Genomic DNA, 24,101 nt, shown 5'->3' on the forward strand with positions numbered 1-24,101 from the left:
AGTAGAAAAAAAAACAGTAGGCTTCCGGTGCCACCACGAGTCGTACCCAGTACCTCCCAACTACGAGGTGGATGCTCCACCCTTTCACTATCACTGCGGTTTCTCATTTGCGGCCTAGTAGACAGGAAGCCAACGACAGGTACACCGACACGCAGATGTCAGACCCTGTAGTGCCTCGAGGCACAATCCGCGAGCCGCGCCGACGAGCGTCGCCGCCTTTGCGGCAGTGGGAACGCACGGCACCTAGAACGACGTGTTTCGTTGGCAATCCTCGTTAGCAATCCACGTATGTCGTCTACGCTTGGACGGTATGCGGTACGTTGTATTTTCTCGTGAATAATGTCCGTGCCGTGCAGCTGACACCACTTGCAGGATGGAAAAGAGTGGTAAATTGTGTTTCTTTTATCAGCCACTTCACACGCCGCCGCGACAGAATCGCTGCGTAAGGAGCTGTCTCACGTACGGCATTTGTCGCGCATGTTTCTGAGTGGCTCGACTGGCATGGCTAAGTATCTATTAGTGCCCCAGAGGCCGAGTGAAAATCTGTTTCTACGCGTGGGTGTTGTGCCCTAAGGGTTCTTCGGCGATTGGCCGGAGGACACACAGGCTACGCCTGCTACGAGATTCCAAAAACGCGGGTGAATTAGAGTCACACCTTGAAGGCTCACAATATAATTAGAGAGGCGAGTTCTTAGTTACTACAACGTGAAGCTATTCCTAACTGTTTCTATTCCGTTTTTGCCACTTACCACAAACCAACTATTGACGGCGCACGCCCTCTATGCGCAGCCCATGCGTTAGTGCTCATTTCTGATTATCTATGCCTTTTTCGCCATCAGTCGTCCGCTACTAGTAAACTTTTTTTTTTTTCGAGTGGCACCCACCTCGTCCCGACGTCATGAAATTGTAGAAAGTCACCGCATCAAAGTGACGTATATGCACTAAATAGGCTTTAATGTGCCGGCCAAGCCTGCCTAAATTGAAAGTTAAAGCTCATTCATTTCCTTGGGAAAACTGGAGAATGGGCGTGCTATGCAGGCAGGCCAGAGTTTGGAAACATTCTTCATCTCCACGAGCTCTCGAGACGCTGACAGATGGATAAGCCAGTGGTATCAAGACATAAAGTTCAACTGTCGGCATACCTGGAGTTTCATGGGCTTAGCTAGATTTACTCTAGGGTTATCATCACTTAAGCGTTACCTCATAGGCGGCCGAAAGAGGAGGAATCAGGTGATCAAACCGTCAGTGCCTTCTTTCATTTGTTTGTCGTTCCACTTAGTACATTACCTGCGCAAGTAAGGTATAGAAAATATGTTTTCTGGTGTATTTTTATTAAGCACTTTATTGTAGTTTATCAGCATTTGAAGATGTAGAATATGTGCACTAAATGTGCTTTAAAATTATTCGCCATTTATTAAATGTTGCGTTGCATTGCGAGAGAATGGTGGATAGAGAGATACTGTCCGAAAGAGGAGACACGTCCGTGACTAGCCTTAGAAAGGCGGGGCAGGTTGCTTGCGCCTATTGTGTAGATACATACGAGGGTCTTTTGATAAGTATGCTGAACATACAATAGATGGCGCTACAATTCTGTTTTCCTCAAGGCGGCGCGCGAGAAGCACCCTTCGTACGACGGCCGAACTTGTTTACGCTGATACCGACAGTTGGTAAGCTTCTGACAGCCATTGCCACTAAGCTGTGTGATTCCCGCTCTAATGAAAAAAGGTAAATTTCGAGCAGTGATAAAACAGTTTTATTTAAAGCACTGGACGGTTGCCCAAATAAAGGCGAGTTGTGCGAAGTCGTCACTGAAGCCCATTTACTACTGTATAAATCGATTCAAACATGGCCGAACTTGGACTCAAGTTGAAGCACGTCCTGGGTGTCCAGTGGAGGTCGCGACGCCAGAAAGGGTATCGATAGTTCATGGAAATACAATGGAAGACCGCCGAGTGAAGGTACGCGAGATAGCTGTAATCGTAGGCATATCGGCAGATAGAGTTCACAATATTCTTCATGAGAAATTGCAGACGGAGGACGTCTGTGCACATTGGGTGCCGCGACTGCTGACGATCGACCAAAGGCGCATGAGGGCAGACATCTTGAAGAAGTGTTTATCGATACTCGATCGCAGTGCGCAAGGCTTTTGGCATCGATTTGTGACAGTTGACGAGACGTGGATACATCATTACATTCTAGAGTCTAAACAGCAGTCAAACCAATGGAATGGGCCTGATGAAGGTGCTCCAAAAAAGTCAGACAGTTTGTTCAGCCAAAAAGGTGATGGCGACTGTATTTTGGAATTCACGAGAAATAATTTTTGTAGACTACGTACAAAATAGCAAAACGATGAAAGGATCATGTATGCAACACTTCTAGATAAAGTAAGAATAGCGCACTGAGCTATCAGTGGTAACTGACTACTTCATGGGCATCGAGCCATCCTGACTTTTTTAGGGGATAAGAAAATTGGAGCACCACTGGGAGAATTCTGTGGAGATGGAAGGGAACTATGCTGAAAAATAAAATATTGCTCTCTGCATACATGCTACCTTTAATGGCTCTTTACCTCAGTTATAAAACGACCTTCGTAGCAGGACACTCACGGTATCTCTATATTATAATATTGCGTCGATAACAATAAGCGGCGCTGGCGCGTAACATTTCCCAGTTCTCTATGTTTGAAATGGGGAGGTGGCGAACGCAGGGTGCCCACATGTTGACAGGCGTGGCTTTATCTCACCATATCACCACTGTTTTAGCGCGCTCCGCGCTATCATTGTTCACTGACTGCCGTCGAGCAAGCTCAGCCGAGTGCAAAACTGCATATGCATATCACCCTGGAGTTCTATGCCTCAAAGCTATTCATAACTGTTTCTCTTTCATTTCTGCAATCAGGCCGCCACGAGTGGTGCAACATATTTCGGGCCACTCCCCCCCCCCCCTCTCTTTGAGCTGTCTGTCACTCGACGACGTGACAAGAACTGCGAGAGCTCTGCATCTGGTATGACATGTGCGCACAGATTAGACATAATTGGAGCAAATTTTAAAAAATTCGATTCAACGCCTCTGTCATCACTAGCATTCCGCTATTGGTCAAAAGATTTCAGGCTACACCCACATCACCAGCCTATCGTGAACATCGCAAAAGCACGAAAACCCATTATTACGCATTAAACCCATTATTACGCATTATTACGCATTAAAGAAGCATTATTATTCCGAACAAAAGCGATTTTTCTTTCGGCATAGCCGGAGATTGCCCCCTCCGAAAGGAATAGAAGTTGGCTGCCAGCCGATCGCTCTAGCACCGGCTAATGGAGCAGCTGGCGAGAATGTTCTTTTTCTTTTTTCGCTTCTATTAAACACTTTTGCGTGGCAGTACACTCTTAAGAAAGTTTACACCATTTCGGGCTTATCTTGTCCCACAACAATAATCCTCATCTGTCGTGCCTGCTTTTCCTTCCTTTAACGCTGCGAGCCCGGTACTTCAAAGTCACGGACGGCTTCTGAAAGGCTGCCTTTACTCCACTTCTCCAATTTCCGCCTCATGCTTTCACTGTACCCTCCTCCTCTCCCCTCGTCCTCTCGCGCTCTTCTGTCATTTCTCATCGCATTCCGCGTTCGTTTTAATTTTTTGCTGTGCTCGGTCGCTCGGTTACACCGAGTAACGACGCCGACGTTCAGCGCAGGAACGGGCGCCCAAGAGCAGCGCTCTAAAATGCACCGACGATACAATACTCCCTAATGTGAAATTTCAGTGCCACTCTAAGCGTGTTTTCATTTCGCGATATATTGGTTAGCGCGGACGATCTGTCTTGAGCGGCAGGTTGCAAAGGCAGCGCAACAAAACAGTGGGCGATACAAAATGGCTATAAGTATGCCTGGTGTAGGAATGGCAAGGTTTTTCTCCGTGAAAGAGGTGGGTTCTCTGCTCGTGTGATCAAACAAGTGGAAGACCTTGCGGGTCCAGTATAGCTGTTTCTTGGCTTGTGCTCGCGTATTCTCTTTATCCTCCACACTGATAGATATTTTTTTTCTGTTTTCCTGCCTGATTATAATCTTCTACTTACAGAATTCCCAGCGTTGCTTCTTACATTTTTCCACTAGAATATGCAGCCAGCTCAGAACAAATATGAGTAGTTTTGTGTTTTTCTCAATTAAATGAATACTGAATTGACCACTATCATGCTGACAGAAACATGGTTTGCAAGTCATTGTGATATGTTTCATCTCTAAGGGTACAGCAGTGATATTTTAAATAGGGAAACAAGACGAGGTGGTGGTGTTTGCTTAGATTGGAAAGAATTAGTTAGTTACGAACACACTGACGAGTTTTCTCGGTCTGAGCCTGATGTAGAAATGATTTGTGTGAAATCATGACGCATTATACTTGTCGTTCTGTACAGGTCCCCCGGTGGTTATGCTGAAAGATTTTAATTGCTGCTAGATGAACTTTACTTTGTTTTGACCTCCAGTTATACATTAGTGCTTGACGGAGGCATCAATATTGACATGCTGCAGAGAACTTCCAAGCAAACCTAACTATCTATCCATGTTCCTTGACTGATAAGTGGTATGCTCACTGGTGCTGCGCGCATAGCTTCAATCACTGCTGCACTTATAGATGTTTTTCTGACAAATTCTTCACAAGACAGTGCGCGTGCATCTACAATTGCAGTATCTGAGCGACCATTTGCACATTTATCTGATTGTTGACATGCAAAAATGGCTGGGGCATAAAACGATACCATCCACCTTTGTTCGGGACATAAATGCAGGCACTTTATGTCCATTTAGGAATGGAATTAGCAAACCGCGTGCAATAGCTTTATGGAAATATGTAGCTCGTGGTATAAAAACCTCTTCCTTATAAGAATATTGAGAAACCGAGACGCGCGCGTAAGCCGTTGATGATGTCACACTTGTTGAAAATGGTCAACCAACATATTTCTGAAAAATGGGAATCTGGATGCATTACAGGCGTTCAACAACTGTAGAAATCTTCTAAACAAGGCACTTCGAAGTGCTCAACGCGACTACTTATCTAATATGTTTGATAGCATCAAGGATAGTAAACATTTCTGGCAGCAGCTTTCTTCAGTTATTATTTCTCAGAATTCAACTACCGAGCTGAAAGAGTTAACTATAGAAAACAATATTTTAAACGGACATATGTTAGCAAACATCTTTAACGAGTACTTCGCATCTCTTCCTCAGAGTTCCCACAACCCTGTTATACATGACTATTTAGAAGCCTGCGTCCGAGTCAATTTTTTTAGCTCCAACAGACAGTAGTGAAGTGTTCGCGGCACTTCATTCACGGAACTTTATCGCGGCACTTTAAAGAAACAGATGTTAAGACATTGATGTATAAAAATTAAACTAATAATATTTGTCCCGGACATTATCGCTCCTTGTATAACCCACGTTTATAATCTTGTTTGATGTACCGGTATATTTCATATGAAAATTGAGATAGCAAAACTAACACTCTTGTTAAGAAGCGGCGACAGAAATATTCTAGGTAACTATAGACCACTGTTTTCTGAGCATATAGAAAAGCTAATTCACTCAAGATTCTTTACTTTTCTAGATAAACATTCACTTATTACTTCATCTCAGTACGGTTTTAGACCTGAATTCTTAACGACAATGGCCTTATTGCACCATAAAGAACTAATATTACGCCAAATAAACAATAAACTGCTAACGCTGAGTGTTCTTATTGACTTTTCTAAAGCGTTCGATCGGATAAATCATATTACTATGTTAAAGAAACTGTGTTGTTATGGAACACAAGGTATTGCAGCTCATTTGTTAAGTAGCTACTTATCAAGAAGGTATCAATCAGTTTGCATTGACCGAGAATTATCAATAGCCCGTGAAATTAAATCTGGCGTTCTACAAAGCAGTATCCTGAGGCCTCCATTGTTCGTTATATATATGAAGATCTTGTAAGCATTGAAACTTCAGCCAGTTGCGTAATATATGCAGGCGACACAAGTATCTTTCTAGCAGAAACAGATGCAAATGACCTTGTAGAACGTGGAAACCAAATTCTGTATAAACTAAATGCTTGGTCTGTCGGAAACTCACTATTATAATCTCTTCTAAAACAAAAGCTGTTTTTTTTCACCCAAAATCCGTACCATGTAACCTCGGTGACGTCCTGCACTCAAATCACTATGTCAATGAAATCTCTCTTGTAGCTAAATCCCACGGTAGCTCAACTGGTAGAGCATCACACGCGAAATGCGAAGGTTGTGGGTTCGGTTCCCACCTGCGGCAAGCTGTTTTGTCATCCACTTTAATTTCCATTAATACACCGTTTCTTTATTTGATTTACTAAGCACAAGCAATTTCCCCTATGTTGTCCTAGGTGTCAGTGTTTGTTGGCTTCTTATGATATGACTAATAAAAATCGGGCCCCTCGGGTAACCCCCTTTCTTCTCGTTTATTATATAACGAGGGTCTCGAATCCGGCAACATTGATGCCTTCAGGTAGCATATGTGGGTTTATTGACCAGTTCCCTTCACCCAAAAAGATCACGTTCTCGTGATGCCTACGTCCTCCGCCAAGGCCTGTGAGTGGTGGCTCTGGAAAACACTCCCAGGGTTCTACTAGGACACATAAATACCCAAGAAAGTGGATGGGAAAACGGCGCCGCGGTAGCTCAATTGGTAGAGCATCGCACGCGAAATCCCAAGGTTGTGGGTTCGGTTCACACCTGCGGCAAGTTGTTCTTTCATCGACTGTAATTTCCATTAATTTATCGTTTCTTTATTTCATTTATAAAACACAAGTAGTTTCCCCTATGTTGTCCTTGGTGTCAGTGTTTGTTGGCTTCTTATGATATAAATACCTGGAAGTAATTTTTAACGTATTGATGCTTTGGGACCACATACGTACTAAACATCCGGAAGTTTTAGGCATGCTAAGGAAGTGTATGTATTTTCTCCCCGTCTTCCACAACCATTTAGAACACACTGCTTTGTTTCAATCGCATTTGCATTACTGTTATCTCGTATGGGGAAATAGCACTAGCAAAGCTCTGTATAAGCTTATTATACTGCAGAAAAATGCTCTATGAGCGATTGTCAAGCAGCCATATGATGCGCACACATCTCATTTGTTTACTAAACAGTACATTTTAAAATTAGCCAAGTTATATAAATTGAAGCTACTGTCTGCCTTTTAATGCGAAATACGTAAGAATACGCATAATCTGAGAACACTGTGAAACTTGCAATATAACGCTTCCTTACTACTACTTACTACTTGAGCCGCAAAGAGCTTTGGCACGTAGCAAGATCTCGCAGTAACTATGGTTTTCAGATGATGCACTTTAGCATGCCACAGGTTTTAAATAAATTCCATCTGATGTTAGAGAATTTGCATATACATTCGAGAAATGACTTGTATGCGCTTTCTGCGTAATTCTTTTTATCATTGGTCTTTTAGTTCACTTGGTTACATAATGCAGTAGTTTCCATCCTATACGTATTATTCAACAAGTATTGCCACTTTTAGTTTTTGTTAGGATGTTTTATTTACTTCTGTTAAAGTGTCCGCTATTCTTTAACAAACAAATATCGAAACTTTAACAGTCTCTGTGTACTTCTCTTATTTACTTCTGATAAAGTGACCGCTGCTGGGTACTGGGAGGTCGGGCCAGTCAAGCTACATGTATGTCGCTTTTTTTCCACTTCTTTCCCAACCACATTTCATGCGCAATTTTCTTTTGTACTTTGTGTGTGGTAAAATAAAATCAATCAAATGTGGCGCGACTGCCTCGCTGATCGGGAGATCACGCGAGGCAACGGGTGGGTGACGCATGGGTGCGATTCACAGCAGCCACCGCAGACAGACCTCTGCTCATGCAGTGCTTAGTTTCCACATATGGGATCGGTGGACGCGCTCGCCGCTTGCGTTATCGATGGCGTCAGTGATCAGACGACGTGCCATCTCGTAGCGATCGTCACCGTACAACACGTGTTACTCGGCTCGACGCTTTTCTTCTCACGATTTCGTCACACCCTCCTCCACCGCTTTCCTCCTCGCGCTCTCTTCGTCATCGCAGTCTTTCATCCCCCACGGCGCTCCGCCTTTGCTCTTTCATCCTGTGCTCGCATGCTAGGTTACGTCGAGGGACGTCGACGCTCAGCGCAGGAACGGGCGCCTAAGAGCTGAGCTCTAAGAGATTATACGGTATTACAAAATAAACAAGCTGATTTGTAATGGAGCCACAACAGAAAGACAAAAAAAAAGAAATGTATTTTACAAATGTGTTCAACGCGTCAGCCTCGCTGCACCAATAATACACTCGTGTTCAAACTCACTCACTTCTTTCAGGGCATGGTTCACGCAGATCGCAACTCTACGGGAAGTGCGTTGGTTTTTTTAGCATTGTCCTGGGGGCTTCAGCTTGTGTAATTTGTCCGGTGATTGAATCCATGTGTATCATCCATGAAGCGACGCTTTGCGTGGATAGCAACCACTTCGTCGAAATTGTGCATGAGCAACCCCACGGCAGTTCGTGCCTTCGCCACGTTCCGATATCTTTCATGTTTCTTCGCCACTTTCCAAACGCTCAGTAACAACTTCAAAAGAAAACATGCCAAGAGACCCTAATGTACGGTAGACGCTCCTTGAAACGCTGTTTTTTAATAATTGTACTAGAGTTTTCCAAATCCCGCCATTATAAAGTTTTTTATGCAGATTTAAAATATGTCATTAGCTTTTCTGTAGCTGGTGTAGCTGTAAGTTTTTGAGTAATTAAATGCACAATGACAAAATATTGTCTTCGTTGGCACTTTTTTCGTAATCATTTTTCACAACAAGTATCTTGCTGTTGCTCATTTAGATCTTTGTAAGTGCCGATATCTAGCCAACCAGCCTGTACAATTATTGTAACTACGCAATAAAATTGCGACACTTCAAGTAAACTTTTTCTCAATTTCCTGAAATTTTCGCCATTATTTCTATGAGAAATTTCAATTTAAATTAGATATCAGCATTGCGCTTATATTCAAGAGTGTGTGTGTGGGATTTCGCTAGTATGGGACAATGATAAGTGTACAAGGCTATTTTCACGGTATTGTGAAAAAAAGTTTGTTGAAATGTACTAATTATTTGTATAGTTCCTGTAATATTACGCGCAGTTTGTATAGGGATCGGCTCTTTAGGGTCTAGAAAGAGATCAATAAGCAGCAGCACGATCCTTTTCACGAAAACTTAATGCATCATAATGTGCCCCCATCACTGTATTTTCCCATTGTGTGGAATATAAATCAAGCAATATTGCAGTTACTCCAAAACTAATGACACATTGGAAATCTACTTTAAAAACGCTATACGTAGATCAATATTCCAATCTTCAGTGCAAATGTTAAAAATGCATTTCTTTCGAAGAGCGCCTCCCCTTAAGGCATTTTGTACGCCTCTTCGATCTTAGACGCCACCGCGTGTTCCTTGTTGAGGCTTATTGCGTAAGCGCATTGGAGCGTATGACGGGGGAGCGCCTAGAGCATGACGTCATCAGAATTACCATACATTTGGATCAATGAATGATTGAGCGTGAAACTGCATGTTGAGAGGGACTTTTAGTGGCCTTTAACGTGTGCTACTTATTGGGAACAGCGTGTGACGTGGAGCTTTTCTTTTTATCCTACAGAAAGTCGCTGCTGGTGCGGGACTTGTCTACCTGGCCGGCAGGATTGTCTACGCCATCGGGTACTCTACGGGAAGTGCGTTGGTTTATTTAGCATTATCCTGGGGGCTTCAGCTTGTGTAATTTGTCCGGTGATAGAATGCATGTGTATTATTATCGACACCGATTCTCCTATATTCTTGAATTGACTTTCTTGTCTTTTTGATTGGCTCACAGGACAGCTATGACTTCATTGGCTGGCACAAAACGCCAGCATGACGGAATTCGATGCGACAGCAAGGCCATATTTAACTATGCAGGGATTGACACTATGGGAATTGAATAAATCAGCTGATTTTCTAAGGACCTATCAGCTGTCTCTGTGCCTTTTACAGTATCGAGGATAATATGTTGAGAATTTTGTGGCTTTTAAAGTCTCGTGGATAGTGTTTTGCGCGCACAGAAAGTTCTGGTAGTAGGTAGAGGATTCCTTGCAGGCATTTGGCTTCCCATGTCCACACTGTGTTACGTTGGCCTCTCCACAGCCTTCAATCAGAAGACGAGCTACGCAAGAGGGTATAGGGGATGAAATAGTATGTAAGCGAGAAACCTCTTTGAAGGGGCAACATGAAAAGGAAGAATGGCTAATGCATGTTTATTGTATATGTTCTTGATCACTGCCTCCTCGCCGCAATATTTGCTCCGCGGCTATAAGCCGGGCGGTCTTGGTCAGTTCTCACGCAAAGGTGAAGCGTGGGCATGGCGATAAACATTACGGCATCTCTCGTCTGTGCCAACAAAATATACCTGCTGCACCAGTGGGCGCCATTTATGGCGCGCCTTGTGGTGGCGCTTTATGAGTGCCGACGCTGGTCAGCTTCGAGAATATTTCCTCTAGGCTCTGTACAATTATCCTCAACCACTTGGTGGCGCCCCCAACGTCCAGCTCAAGATCCCCCTCTAGCTCTGCTGCTACTCATCGGTATCGTCGGCTAATCAAACATTGTCGTCACCCCTGTCATGGTCACCAAAACCACCATAAGCGAGGTTTTGCTGCGTTGTAAATCATTTAATACAATGGCAACTATGGCGACACTCGAGGCACGCTGACGCAGTAAGCGTCGTTGCAGTGCTGTCTCGGTGTCGCCAATGACGCGCTAGTGGTGCGGATGGAACTGATGGCATCGAGTGAGTGAGCATCCCGTAAGCATTACGAGATGCCTGATAATTGCCAGGTGGCTGTTCCTTCTGCACAGCAGCAGTTTAATCGCGTGCTGCGTCTACGCCAACATGTAGCCCCTGCGTATTGTTGAAGCGTGCCGGAGCGATGAGTTGCGGTATTTAGGCTTCGCTGTGGCTTTCAATGCTTTTCCAGTCGAATGAAGCTGCCCATATTTTGCTAGTAAATAAATCACGACACAAAAGAAAAGCCGCACATTGCTCTCCCATGCGGCATCGAGGCAGGCAGCGTGCAAAAATGTCTTGGAAATGACCAGACATGGCAACATTACATGGTTGTTCTTTAAAGTATCGTGCATAAGATTACAGCGACACCAGCCGTGGTAGCTCAGTTGCCATCAGGCGAGCAGTTTAAATCTGGCAGCAACGTGATCTTTATCACCTCCACTTAGAGCCAAGACGTATGTGAGTTAGTAAAGGAGACTATGAAATTCTACTGATAATGGTAGCGGCCGTGATGCCGGTAGTAATGATAGTTGAAACGATGGTGCCGATCTCTGTGACAGTTCGTGAACGGGTTTGAATTGCTGGGTAGAGAGGAGAGCAGCTCTCTTCAGTCTTCAGTTGAGTCACTAGTTGAAACTTCCACAGGTGGCACACTCAGTGTCTAGTGCAGCAGTTATCGCTGTACACACTTGGTGGCTTCGAAGCTCATGACGACGCTAGCTGTGCGCCAGTTGCCTTCCTTTATGAAAGGATCGCCTCTTAATTCTACCCGCCGTGGTTGCTCAGTGGCTATGGTGTTGGGCTGCTGAGCACGAGGTCGCGGGATCGAATCCCGGCCACGGCGGCCGCATTTCGATGGGGGCGAAATGCGAAAACACCCGTGTGCTTAGATTTAGGTGCACGATAAAGAACCCCAGGTGGTCGAAATTTCCGGAGTCCTCCACTACGGCGTGCCTCATAATCAGAAAGTGGTTTTGGCACGTAAAACCCCAAATATTATTATTATTATCGCCCCTTAATCCTGCAATCTATGTTTGCAGACCCGTCCAAGCGGATGCGTGGCGGCTTCCAGTACTTCGGCGTGCTTACCTTGCTCTTACTCACTGTGCGTCAGGGTCTGCGCATGCTGGATTACATCTAAGCCGCCGTTGTTCACCCCCGCAGCGAGTTGGTCAAAGAAGCCGGAGCTCAAACACTGCGGTCACAGCGTCTGTGGAACTGACGTGTCCGCATCCAAAGACTATGTGCTTGTCGCCCATTATTAAGGACATTATCGTGAAACCTTCTGTTGAACTGACGGGAGGCGAATGCGCGGGAGTGCGGCTGATTGTGAGCAAAGAGTTTGTCAGTTTGTGTAGTGACAAAAACTTAATCGAAGGAAGAGGCGAAAAAACTAAAGGGGTGACCGCGAGGGTAAGGGGTGCTTGAGCTGAGATTCCAGTAGACTTTTTTGTTCAATAAATTGGTTTTCCAGAACGTGGAAGCCCAACTTACCGAAGGGGGCTGCAATAGTCAAGCAGTGCTACGCTAACATAGTTTCAGATGTATAAATGCCTTCAATGCACTAAACGAGAAGGAAGGGGATTAAGCGAGGGACCCGATTTTTCTATTAGTCATATCATAAGAAGCCAACAAACACTGACACCAAGGACCACATAGGGGAAATTGCTTGTGCTTAATAAATGAAATAAAGAAACGATAAACTAACGGAAATGAAAGCGAATGAAAAGCAACTTGCCGCAGGTGGGTACCAAACTCACAATGTTGTCCTTGGTGTCAGTGTTTGTTGGCTTCTTATGATATGACTAATAAAGAAATCGCGCCCCTCGGGTTATCCCCTTCCTTCTCGTTTACTACATAACGAGGCTCTTGAATCCGGCAACATTGACGCCTTCAGGTAGCATCTGTGGGTTTATTGACCAGTCGCCTTCACCCAAAAATATCACCTTCTCGTGAGGCCTGCGGCACCAAGGACGTTCCACGTCCGCCGCCAAGGTCTGTGAGTGGTGGCGCTGGCTAACACCCCCAGGGTTCTACTAGGAGACATAAATACGCAAGAAAGTGGATGGGGAAGCGGCGCCACGCTAGCTCAACTGGCAGAGCATCGCATGCGAAATGCGAAGGTTGTGGGTTCGGTCCCCACCTGTGGCAAGTTCTTTTTCCATCCACTTTAATTTCCATTAATATACCGTTTCTTTATTTGATTTACTAAGCACAAGCAATTTCCCCTAAGTTGTCCTAGGTGTCAGTGTTTGCTGGCTTCTTATTATATGACTAATAAAAAAATCGGGCCCCTCGATTACTCTCCTGCCTTCTCGTTTACTGCATAACGACGGTCTTGCATCCGGCAACATTGATGCCTTCAGGTAGCATGTGTGAGTTGATTGACCGGTTGCCATCACCAAAAAAATCACGTTGTCGTGACGCTTGCGGCAGAAAGGACGTTCCACGTCCGCCGCCAAGGTCGGTGAGTGGTGGCGCTAGATAACACTCTCACAGTTCTACTAGGAAACATAAATAACCAAGAAAGTGGACGGGGAAACCCCGCCGCGGTAGCTCAATTGGTTGAGCATCGCACGCGAAATGCCAAGGTTGCATTTGCAGGTCGAAATGCCACCGTCCAGAGACGTTCATGCGCTGTTCCGTCTTAAGATGGGATATCGCATAGGCGTTTGTTGCAGGAAAGATCAAGCCAACCTTTCGAGAAGACAGTGTTTTACTTTAACGTGCACTGCAACACTTTTTTGCATTGTGTACATCCACGATCTGTATACAACGCTTTACGAACATTGAGCCCCATATCTCAGTAAGCTCCAGGCTTCTGGACCGTTGTTCTATGAAATGAAGTTTCTAGCACTAGCAATTAAGTCCGCTTTGCTCGAAGATCACAGTGAAGCTTCCAGCACTGCCTACATCTCCATAATACTGTACTCAGTTGCGGCCCGATCCATAAAGGATTGAACAAAATTGAGTGATGCTGCCTTTTTAGTGCGTTAACGACTAGAAACCCAAGAAGCCTTCAGCCGCGTCATACTAAGTGGAAACAGGCGAAGCAAAATGGACATAAACTTGTAAGGTGTCCACGCAATAGTTACGTTGACCCAGCTCGTACATTTACTGCATCTCAACGCAGCACCTAAATGAAGCTTTTTTAGCGTGAGCGGTGCCTAAAAACAAGAAAAAGAAAGACTCTTACCAGTAAAGCTTAATGTAATTAGTCTTCGTTATGACTAGCTAGTACTTCGTCAATATGGGCATTAAAAATATTTCTGATTGCCTGGTCTCTTCCTTAGATTGAGTAAGACCGTAGATTTTTTTTATATAGAGCTACGAATGACTTTTTGGACCATGCGCATAAATGTATAACTGAATTGACGTGTTCCAGCATGCATGTTAATGTTTGATATTTCTCTCATCATGTGCGCACCCATTCATTCTTCCAAAAACATCACATGAACTGGTATTCCAGCTTCTCCATTCACAACCCTTCTCACCAATGCAGACAAAATCTAGTGCAGATTCTGCAAGGCGCGAAACTTCGCTGGCAATGACTGCTAGGCACACGCATGTGACGGGAGCTGTAGGAAATTTTATTAAGAATTGCAGACTTTCTTAAATATATCGTACTTGCGATTGTTTTTACAACTTCGTATGTCATGTATTTGTTTATTTCGCATTGTTTACTACTGAGTGAAGCTCATTCCTATTTAATAATTTTCCAAATTACTCTAAATCATGATGTAAGCATCTGAACGAGAAGTGGCGCACAGTGTCAAATTAAGAACAAGAGCGAAGGCCGCGTAAGATCATTCGGGTTTTCTTAGGCCGCTGCGTTCTTCGTAAAACTAGTTGGCAACACTGTTATGGCATCATCAAATCATGCGACAGCCAATGAACGCCAGCCGTAATGCGATGACTTAAGATCATTTCTCCGAACGAAAGCTCATGCACACAGGCACATCCCTCCAGGTGGAATATTTAGTAAACGGTAAAGCGGTGGTAGTCAATGCGAGCTACACATCCTTTCACTGCCCCTTCGTTGTTACCGGGCATTTTTGTCTGACGGCCGTCATCAAAGGTTACCAAATGCGCACTGATAAAAGAAAAACCATACTAAAAAACGGAGCCATACACAAATTGTTCTTGCGTGGCCTGTGGTGTGGTAGCTACGTTCCCTCATATGCTCTGGGAGTGCGGGTCGCTGGGCCCGAAGTTCACCAAGGAAGAGTGGGACGCGCTCCTGCGAAGTCCCGTCTTTGAGGACCAAATCCTAGCCGTCCAGCGCGCCCGCGATCGGGCCGGCAGACTAGATCTGTCAGTCCCATCGTGGGATTAGCCGGGTGCGCGTTTTATCGCGCTTTGCTGGACCAAATAAAAATTTATTCACTCACTCACTCACTCACTCACTCACTCACTCACTCACTCACTCACTCACTCACTCACTCACTCACTCACTCACTCACAAGGCATTGCTATCGGAACCACCCAGCTGAGAGCAAACTTTGTGTTGAGGGAAATTAAAGATTGAGCTTTGTATATGACTGTTATTATTGGGTCAGTTTAAAAGTTTTCTGCGAGAACATATACATTTAGAAGCTTCTTATGGTGTGTTGTCACTTTGGAAGAGCGTAGCGAAGACCGCTTTACATGGTACCACTTTCAATAAATATTCTCAATGACATGCGCGCATATACCCTGCAGATGACGCAACTCCAGACGTCATAGACATCACAGAAGCCCCGGACAAGGGGCCCCTTCCCAATATCCCCTTACCTGCCACTAGAAATGTTTTCATCATCATTAGCCAGCTCCGACTAGAACACCGCTAGCAGGAGCAGGAGCATTTCTTAAGAGAAACAGCGCAAGCAGAGGTTCGACTTTCACTGTGATTCCGCGGGCAGGCACGTAGACACCAATGTTAGAAACTCTAGAAGCGCTCTTCGTCTTCTTTGGTCATGGCGCTTTACATCTTAACCGATCACCTAGATTCTTGATATTAGCTGCGATGCGTCCGCGTCCAAGAAGCGAGACCTCCTGTGCTTTTTAGGGCAACAGTACTTAAAGCAATCCTCCACGTATGATGCCTTTTACGAGCTCGGATATGAGAGAGGCAATGTGGCGAACACTGGTTTCAGTTGGTCTCTCGAAGAAGGCCAGCTGCATGCTCGGCACTTTCGTTAAATGTATTGTTATGACAAACGTGCGCATCATTTATTTATCGTTTACAGTTTAATTTTTTTCACTAAAATGAGCTTGTTTTGTTCTAGAGACCGGAAGTAGTGTGCACAATATTGTTGAAAGTAAATTCAAATAATAAATGCCCCTGAGTGGCGCTCTAACGTTAAAACCGCGATTTATATGAGCAAATTCTTCCCGTATACGCTTAGAAATGTCACTCACAGTCTCGGTTTCCAACGAGGAAAGACATGAGGCGCTACGACGAAGTGATACGATGACAGCAATATGACGAAGTCTTGCACACTGCGATCCGATTGTGTATATTGCTTTTTAAAAAAGTGATCATGGGCCAAGCAGAGTTCACATTGTAAAGTATGTGTCCTTAATCGCTTAAATGCTTTTGACGCATCAACGAATGAAACACCCATTACCGAACACGACCAGGAATCAGATGATGATAGTGTTGATTCAATAGCGTCCCCTTTGAAACGGGGCGGGGAAAAATAGTAGCCTGGCCTTTTTGAATTAATCAGGTATGCTACACATGTTTTATCTGGTGCTTTGGGTACATCTCCTTAACCTTTCTTTTTCCTCCAAAAGCTACCTTGTGCGGCTAGCCATGACTGTAAGAGGTCCGGTCGCATCAATCTCTTCCCTGCTTTTTTCCACCAATACTCTAAACGTCTCTTGCTTATCTCGACTGCTGACTCGCTAATGCTTCCGTCCACTTTAAGCCCGAACGCTTCTGGAAGGTGAATGTTACCTACGCTTCTCTCAGGGTGAATCTCTTCGTACTCACATGAAACACCATCTCACGCAAGGACAAAATAAATAAAAAGAGCGCTGCGTCCTCGTCATGCCTCGGTCTCTCGTCCCTTTTCGTGCGCTAAAAACCTCAGTTATGGAATACCAACACGCCCTAAGCTACGCTTCTTACATAGCAAGCTCCTGCGCAATCTGGGTGACGGCACCATTCAATCTCTTACTGACCTCTTGAATTTACATTAGGAAGCAGGTACGCTACCAGCAAATTGGAAGCACGCGGACATCATGCAGCTTAGAAAATATGAGACCAATATCACTGACTTCAAGCCTAGGACGCTGGATTCTAGGTAAGGCTGAAGTCGGTGAAGAATAGTATGTTCCAGGAGCTTGCCTAGGCTTGAAGTCACTGATATTGGTCTCATATTTTCTAAGCTGCATGATGTCCGCGTGCTTCCAATTTGCTGGTAGCGTACCAGTGTCTTGCTATTTGATGCTCGAGCCGGTTGCCTAAGGACAAAAGAATAGCGAAGCCAAAATTCGAAAACAGAGGATGCATGTGTAGGCTGCCGAAAAAATATGGAGACCACTCAACGCATCCTAATGGAATGCGAAAAGGAGGGGGAGAAAAAAGCATTTGAAAAAATAAAAATAAAGGACAAGCAGGTGTCTTTCTGCTTCTGCGGGGAGGCACCTTTCCCGAAACAATGTTCCCGAAACAGAATCAATGTTCCCGAAACGGAATCAGAACATTGTTTCTCGAAACAATGTTCTGATTCCGGCCCCACCTTTCTATCCACGACATCCTTCATCAGATGAAGGAACAAGTCCTTGAACAAATCTCACCACATAACACAGGAGCGATTATAGCCCTCGACCTCAAAGGTGCTTTCGACAATGTGGCTCACCATCCTTACAAACCTAAGCCTCACGAACTTTGGTCGTAATACTTACAAGTGCATACGTGCCTTTCTAAGCAACCGCACGGCCACAATAGGCATTGGCTCACTCAGAACTCCGACGTTACCTACCCTCAACCAAGGAACCCTACAAGGTGCTGTTCTATCACCCACCCTTTCCCACATTGCTATGATGAAATTACCTAGTAAACTCAACGCAATACCAGGAATCGGGCATGCAATATGCGCCGATGACATCCCTATCCAGACCACCACTAGTTCCGAAGGAGAGAAACAAGGCGCCCTCCAACAAGCGACTGACGTCGTCCATCAATATGCAAAAACAAGTGGTCTCCAGTGCGCCCCCGAGAAGTCAGAACTATTTGTCGTTCGACAGATATCCCGAAGAAAACGCAATGAAATACCCCACATCACACTCACCCTCGACGGCAAAGAAATACGCACAGTAAACCACGTCCGTATCCTCGGCCTCCACATACAACAGGACGGTGGAGGCGGATACACCATCCAACGTCTCAAGCAGACCACCTTCCAAATTATGCGAATGGTCAGCCGCATCACCATCAAAAAATACGGACTGAAAAAAGATGGCATAACACAGCTCGTCCAGGCACTGATGATCAGCCACATTGCCTACGCTGCCCCGTGCTTACCCTTCACTCCCAAGGAGATAGATCAATTAGACGTACTAAGCAAACAAGCTAGCGCTCGGCCTACTACAGGGAACAGCCACACTCAAGCTCGAAGCCCTAGGAGTCCATAATGCAGTAAGAGAAATCATAGACGCCGACCTCACAAGCCAACGTGAACGCTTAGCCCTAAAAACAACAGGAAGAACAGTCCTAGCGCGCCTAGGCTACCCCACACACGTCAAAGGCCACGAACAAGCAATCTATCTGGCCCCCAACGTCCGGGATCACGTCAAGGTAGCCCCTATCCCCAGAAGCATGCACCCCGAACGTCATGCTGGTCATCGCCAAATTCGCGCAAAGACTCTACAGACAAAATATGGCAGTCTTCCCACCACACTATACACAGATGCCGCGCAGTACCTCTAAAATGCAGCCACGACGGCCAGCGTTGTCGACCATAACCTTCAAGAGGTGGTCTCGATGACGGTCTGCACTGCCAGCGCCCTCGTAGTGGAGGAGACACCCATCGCCTTGGCCATCATCTTTAGGCTAACCAACGAGCATGTCACAATTATTACTGACTACCAAGCAGCTTGCCGTGACAGCCAGAATATTTTCCATCGCCCACTGACTCCTCAAACAAACCTCCCAATTCCTGCACGTTGAAATAGTATGGACTCCAGGATACGAGTCCCTTCGTGGAAATCAGTGTGCGTTTGGCGCCCGAGCTCGTGCCTCCCGGGCGCCACAATAGAGAGATACGGCCGTAGAGAGAGAGAGAGCCCGTACCTTTACAATACAACGTCATACTACAACACCACACATTGAACAGACCACAATACCGACTTCCACACAAGACCCTCTCACGCGAAGACGCCGTAACATCGCGACAACTTCAAATTAACACATGCAGCCAATTAGGCACACTACAGGCAATATACCCTACACTATACTCATACAAATGGCCTCTTTGTAACGATTACGCCTCCCTATATCACGCCATGTGGGTCTGCCCCAACGTGAAGGCAGCCCCACAAATACCCAATCCCACACCCGAGCAGTGGGAGGCCCTGCTGACTAGTTCGGACCCTCGTAACCAGCAGCAACTGGTGGGGCGGGCCCGGGAGACAGCAAAATCCGCAGCAGTCCTGGACTCTCCCAGGTGCCTCCCCGCAGAACCAGAAAGACACCTGCTTGTCCTTTATTTTTATTTTTTCAAATGCTTTTTTCTCCCCCTCCTTTTCTCATTCCATTAGGATGCGTTGAGTGGTCTCCATATTTTTTCGGCAGCCTACACATGCATCCTCTGTTTTCGAATATTGGCTTCGCTATTCTTTTGTCCTTAGGCAAGCGGCTCGAGCGTGAAATAGCAAGGCACTGGTACGCTACCAGCAAATTGGAAGCACGCGGACATCATGCAGCTTAGAAAATATGAGACCAATATCAGTGACTTCAAGCCTAGGCAAGCTCCTGGAACATACTATTCTTCACCGACTTCAGCCTTACCTAGAATCCAGCGACCTAGGCTTGAAGTCACTGATAGCGCCGCCATTTGTGTTATGGTACGGATTTGCCCTTCTAGAGGATCGCTAGATAGTGCCTCGAGTGGCCTCCCTTGCAAACATGCGCGTTTTCTCTAGCAGAGGGTCGTTTTTCGCAAGTGATTAATCGTTGAAGCCATCTTTCAAAAAATTCCCGTGGAAATAGACTCGCGCTTAACCCGACATCTCATGCAAGTGGTACCTTTACTCCCAGCCGAAACCCGGTTCTAATTTGCAAGCGAAGTTTGAACTATGGGAGTCTATGGAAACGCTAAAATTTCGGAGGCTTTTTTGGCCAGTAAAAAGCAATTTGCGATGAAACTATTACATCGATTGGTATATTTCCGAGAATTCATCAACTTAAATGACAGCCTTCAGCTGGTTGCAGTAGCAGCTCTTAATATGGCAAGAAGGCCGCTCCAAAATCACCGTTTTCAAAACAACGTCGCGGAACTTATTGTGCTGGATGCGTAGACTTGGTTTTTTTCCTGCCACAGCGTTTTCAAGGGATAGCAGAGCGTTCTGAACAACGGCAGATCGAAAGCACTCATACCACATGCGCCCACTACTCCTGCAAGTGCGTCATCCGAGGCGTCTCCCTTACCGACGGGGACGCGGCGATCGACAAAAAACTCGTCAACCCGACAAATTCCACTTTGCTGGGCGCCAAAAGAATCAAGAGCACCGGCACCGTGGTGCTGCTGTTCAAGGGGTGCCGGCTGCCAAATTTTGTCTCGTACGGCGGCACTATCGTCAGGTACAGTTTATTTCGCAAGCAAATAGACGTGTGTTGCAGCTGCGGCAGACCCGGGCACCACTGCGACGTCTGCCCTTCCCCCAACGACGCCATCTGCAGAGGAGAAGGAGACGCAAACCCCGACGCTCAGCATAGGTGCGATCCCAAATGTAAGCTGCTATGCGGAGGCGACCACCTTACCACCGCCAAGTAGTGCAAGCGACATTTCAGACGCCGTAGCTCGTCAAGCGCAGACGGGGGGAACAACGCTCCCGCACCCTCAACGCCGAACATTTCCCGCCCATGGAGGACGCGAATCAAGCCCGGCAAGCATCGCCTGAACGCCAATACGGTCGCAGCCACTCCCGGTCTAGGGGGAGATCCAGGTCTCGTGGCCGCTCCAGGGGTCGCACCAGGAGCCGCTCCGTCTTCAGGGCCAGGTCGATGTCACGATCCCGAGTCCGATCCAGATCCAGGTGTGGTTCCAGGGGCCGCCCGGGTTCCAGAACCCAGCCAGCATCTGTACCTCAGCCCGCCTCCACACGTTGCGGGAAGCAACCGACCCTCGTTTGGGCCGACCTGGCACGTCTCAAGCCTGGTGCCAATATAGAAGCTGCTCAGGCACCTCGTAACGACCCGCACCCAGAGCAAGCTAGGGACGCGGACGTCACTCGCTTACACAAAGAGAACGATGATACAAGAGCACGATGAATAGGCTAGTTACCGAAATGGCAGAGATCAGGAAACTCCTTTCGAATGTGTTGGATAAGGGTGCGCCAGGCAGGGCCACAGAGACCCCAATCCCATCTCCGGTGGACGGCACTGCGAAGTCCTCCAAACGCAGAGCAGTAGTAAAGCAAACAGGTGAATTGAGAGCGTTGTCCGCAGAAGTCAGCGAGATTAAAGGGAAGCTGAAACATTTTTCGAAAAACAATGAGTTCCCTGCGATATTCTACAGTTTTGAGTCCACTGAACGCGAATATCTCGTTTACAAAGGGCGGAAACAAACGCAAGCAGCTGTTTTTTGCAAGAAAATGCGCACCAGCGCCTCAGGGCATCGTGCGAACGCCGCTGTTGCCCGTGATTGGTCGGGACCGCTTTGACGTCATTCACGGGGATCGCCGGTCGGCGCCGCCGTTTCAGAGCGTAGCACGCTGTTCTGTTCTGGCTTCACACCTTGTATTTTCGCCGTACATGTTCGAACCGACAGCTGATACAGAAAACGATGGCGGCCACGGGGGCAACGACGATGTTGAGTGTGCCAACATTGAGAGCGATGTGTGCACCTTCTCGCACGTTGGAAATCTTAGCTGGTACATATGTATTTTTATGTAGCTGCACGTTCTAATGACGGGAGAAAAAACGGGCTAATGTGTCACTGGAAACTTGCTGCTGGAAGAAGGCCGAAGCACTAACATCTCATTAGATTGTAAACACTGGTGCATTTTCGCGATGGCATGCACTTTGCCGCTGCTTGTCTAAAGTTCCGTAGTTTTTTTTCGTGTTGATACGCGATCGCGAACATAAGTGCCGTGTTTGGCTACTTCAAACTATTCAGCATTATCTGCCTGTGTCACACTGCCTGCTTCAAACTCTTCGATTGGTGATGGTAGTGGAACAGGTTAATCAGGGGCTCGGTTCTCAAGATGCCCTGCTAGAACCTGAAAAAGTGCAAGGCATGGATGTCATGAATTTCAGCATATCATGCATATCAGCAAACATGACAACAGTTGGATTACTTACAGTAATTTATGTGATGAATTAGTTGTCTAGTGATTTAGTAATGTGAATTATTTGGTGTCTGTAATTTCATGGCTAAAGTAATTTATTAATTGCGTCAAATATGCACCAGTAAGCTGTGTACGGCGCCAGAACGTTGGTAGTGTCGTGAGGTGTCGTGGAGGCACATGGGGAGGGAGGGGGGAGGGCATGAAATGTTGGCAAGTGTATGTTACCTTGAAGAAAGGTTGGCGTCCCTTTATACTTTGCTTTTTGCTTCTTGTATGCATGAAAACTTTTTGGAAGCAATCGTAAAGTAGTACCATTACTTCTTTGAAAGCGGTAATTGTAATGTAATTCATATCATTGAGCGTAATAATAAAGTAATGAGTAATGTATTATATTTACTTTCAAATAATAATTTTGCCATGCGTGATGCATAGCTAGTTAAAGGCGAGAAAAAAATTTTTTGTCCAGCAGCGATGCCTGCATTGGGCTAGACCATGGCGAACGCTGACAAGTTCAATACCTCACAACGTTACTTCAATATTTGAGCCCGTTCGCCTTGCCACAGGCGCGGCTGTGCCGATGCTCGTATTTTGCGGCATTTCGCTGCTGGTAGCACGCTGTGAGTGCGAAATCTACGGAACGAAGTTTTTACACGACGAGTTCAACTACTCTAACGCGAGCATGAAAATATTACCGTAACGCCTTGTGTCGTGCTATTTGAAAACGTATGCTGAATAGCTAAACCTAGCTTGGACTTGTTCTTCCCTAGCTCCGGATTTTCGCCCCGTTTGCTGGGTTTTTTTTCCCCTGCTACTGGAACTCTGTTGTTTATGGACCGCTTTGGCGGTTCGTAATTACTACTGGCGCCTATCTACAAGGTCCGTCGTCATCTACACCCCCCTGCTGCGTCGTCCAACTCGTGTTCTTGCGCGGCTTCGCGAGTGCGAGTGCCCCCGCGGCACTCGCCGCGTCGGCGCGGAGCATCCAAGCTGCTGTCCGCTGCGTCGAAAGAGCTGAACATTACCGATGCAACTGCCATCCAAGTCAGGAGCGTCTCCTCCGTGGGGACAAGTGCAACGGGCGAAGGCGGTACCCTGAGCATGGATACCACCAACATGGAGCAGAACAGCTCTGCTGTCGTGGCGCAAACCTCTGCCAAGAGAACGAAGGAAGCTACTGGCCTTCCATCGGATGAAAATGTAGCTCCAGCAGCCCCGAAAAGACCTTGCTCATCACAAGGCCTGCCCGCACGACCGACACGCACGTCTCCGGAGTCGCCAACGACATCGTGGTTCAAAGTGGTTATCAAGCCTCGTGCTAGCTATGACATCTCCACTCTGCACAACCGTATCATTCAAGCGGCCCTGGACGCCTGCCTCGAGACTTCCCGATTTCAAGGTTTTGCTCTGCACAAACCCACTAATACGGTCTCAGTATGGGTGTCTGCTATGGCACTAGTTTATAAACTCGAAGAACTACAACAAATCGGTACCAGGCGTACCTCGCCAGTGGTACCGATTTAAGCCGCTACGTGGTTAATGGCGTCGACCTTGACGAAGAAACCGAGAGGCTCCTGCAGGAAGTATCGTATCCCACACAAGGCGACACGTACGTCGTGGGTTGATGAATCGCGAACCACTCCTGATTTGCAACTTCTGCGTCTCTCGGCGTCGCGCCGCCAAGCAGAACATGCATCAGAACGTGACCCTGCATTAAATACCCTTCGCTTAGAGGCCCAACGCCTTACTGCAGTAGCTCGGCGCCAT

The 24,101-nt window shown here is 46.3% G+C and overlaps 1 protein-coding gene across 1 annotated transcript in view; it reads left to right on the top strand.

The window, feature by feature from the left end:
* LOC135908075 (glutathione S-transferase 3, mitochondrial-like) overlaps positions 1–12,314 on the top strand; it is a 56,928-nt gene extending 44,614 nt beyond the window's left edge. Inside the window, exons 5-6 of the mRNA XM_065439811.1 lie at positions 9,678–9,750; positions 11,879–12,314. Coding sequence (XP_065295883.1) covers positions 9,678–9,750; positions 11,879–11,979 — 174 coding nt within the window. The 3' untranslated portion in view covers positions 11,980–12,314. The remainder of the gene's footprint in view (positions 1–9,677; positions 9,751–11,878) is intronic.
* The last annotated feature ends 11,787 nt before the right edge of the window (positions 12,315–24,101 follow it).

Source organism: Dermacentor albipictus, chromosome 5 (assembly GCF_038994185.2).
Source record: "Dermacentor albipictus isolate Rhodes 1998 colony chromosome 5, USDA_Dalb.pri_finalv2, whole genome shotgun sequence".
Lineage (NCBI taxonomy): Eukaryota > Metazoa > Arthropoda > Arachnida > Ixodida > Ixodidae > Dermacentor > Dermacentor albipictus.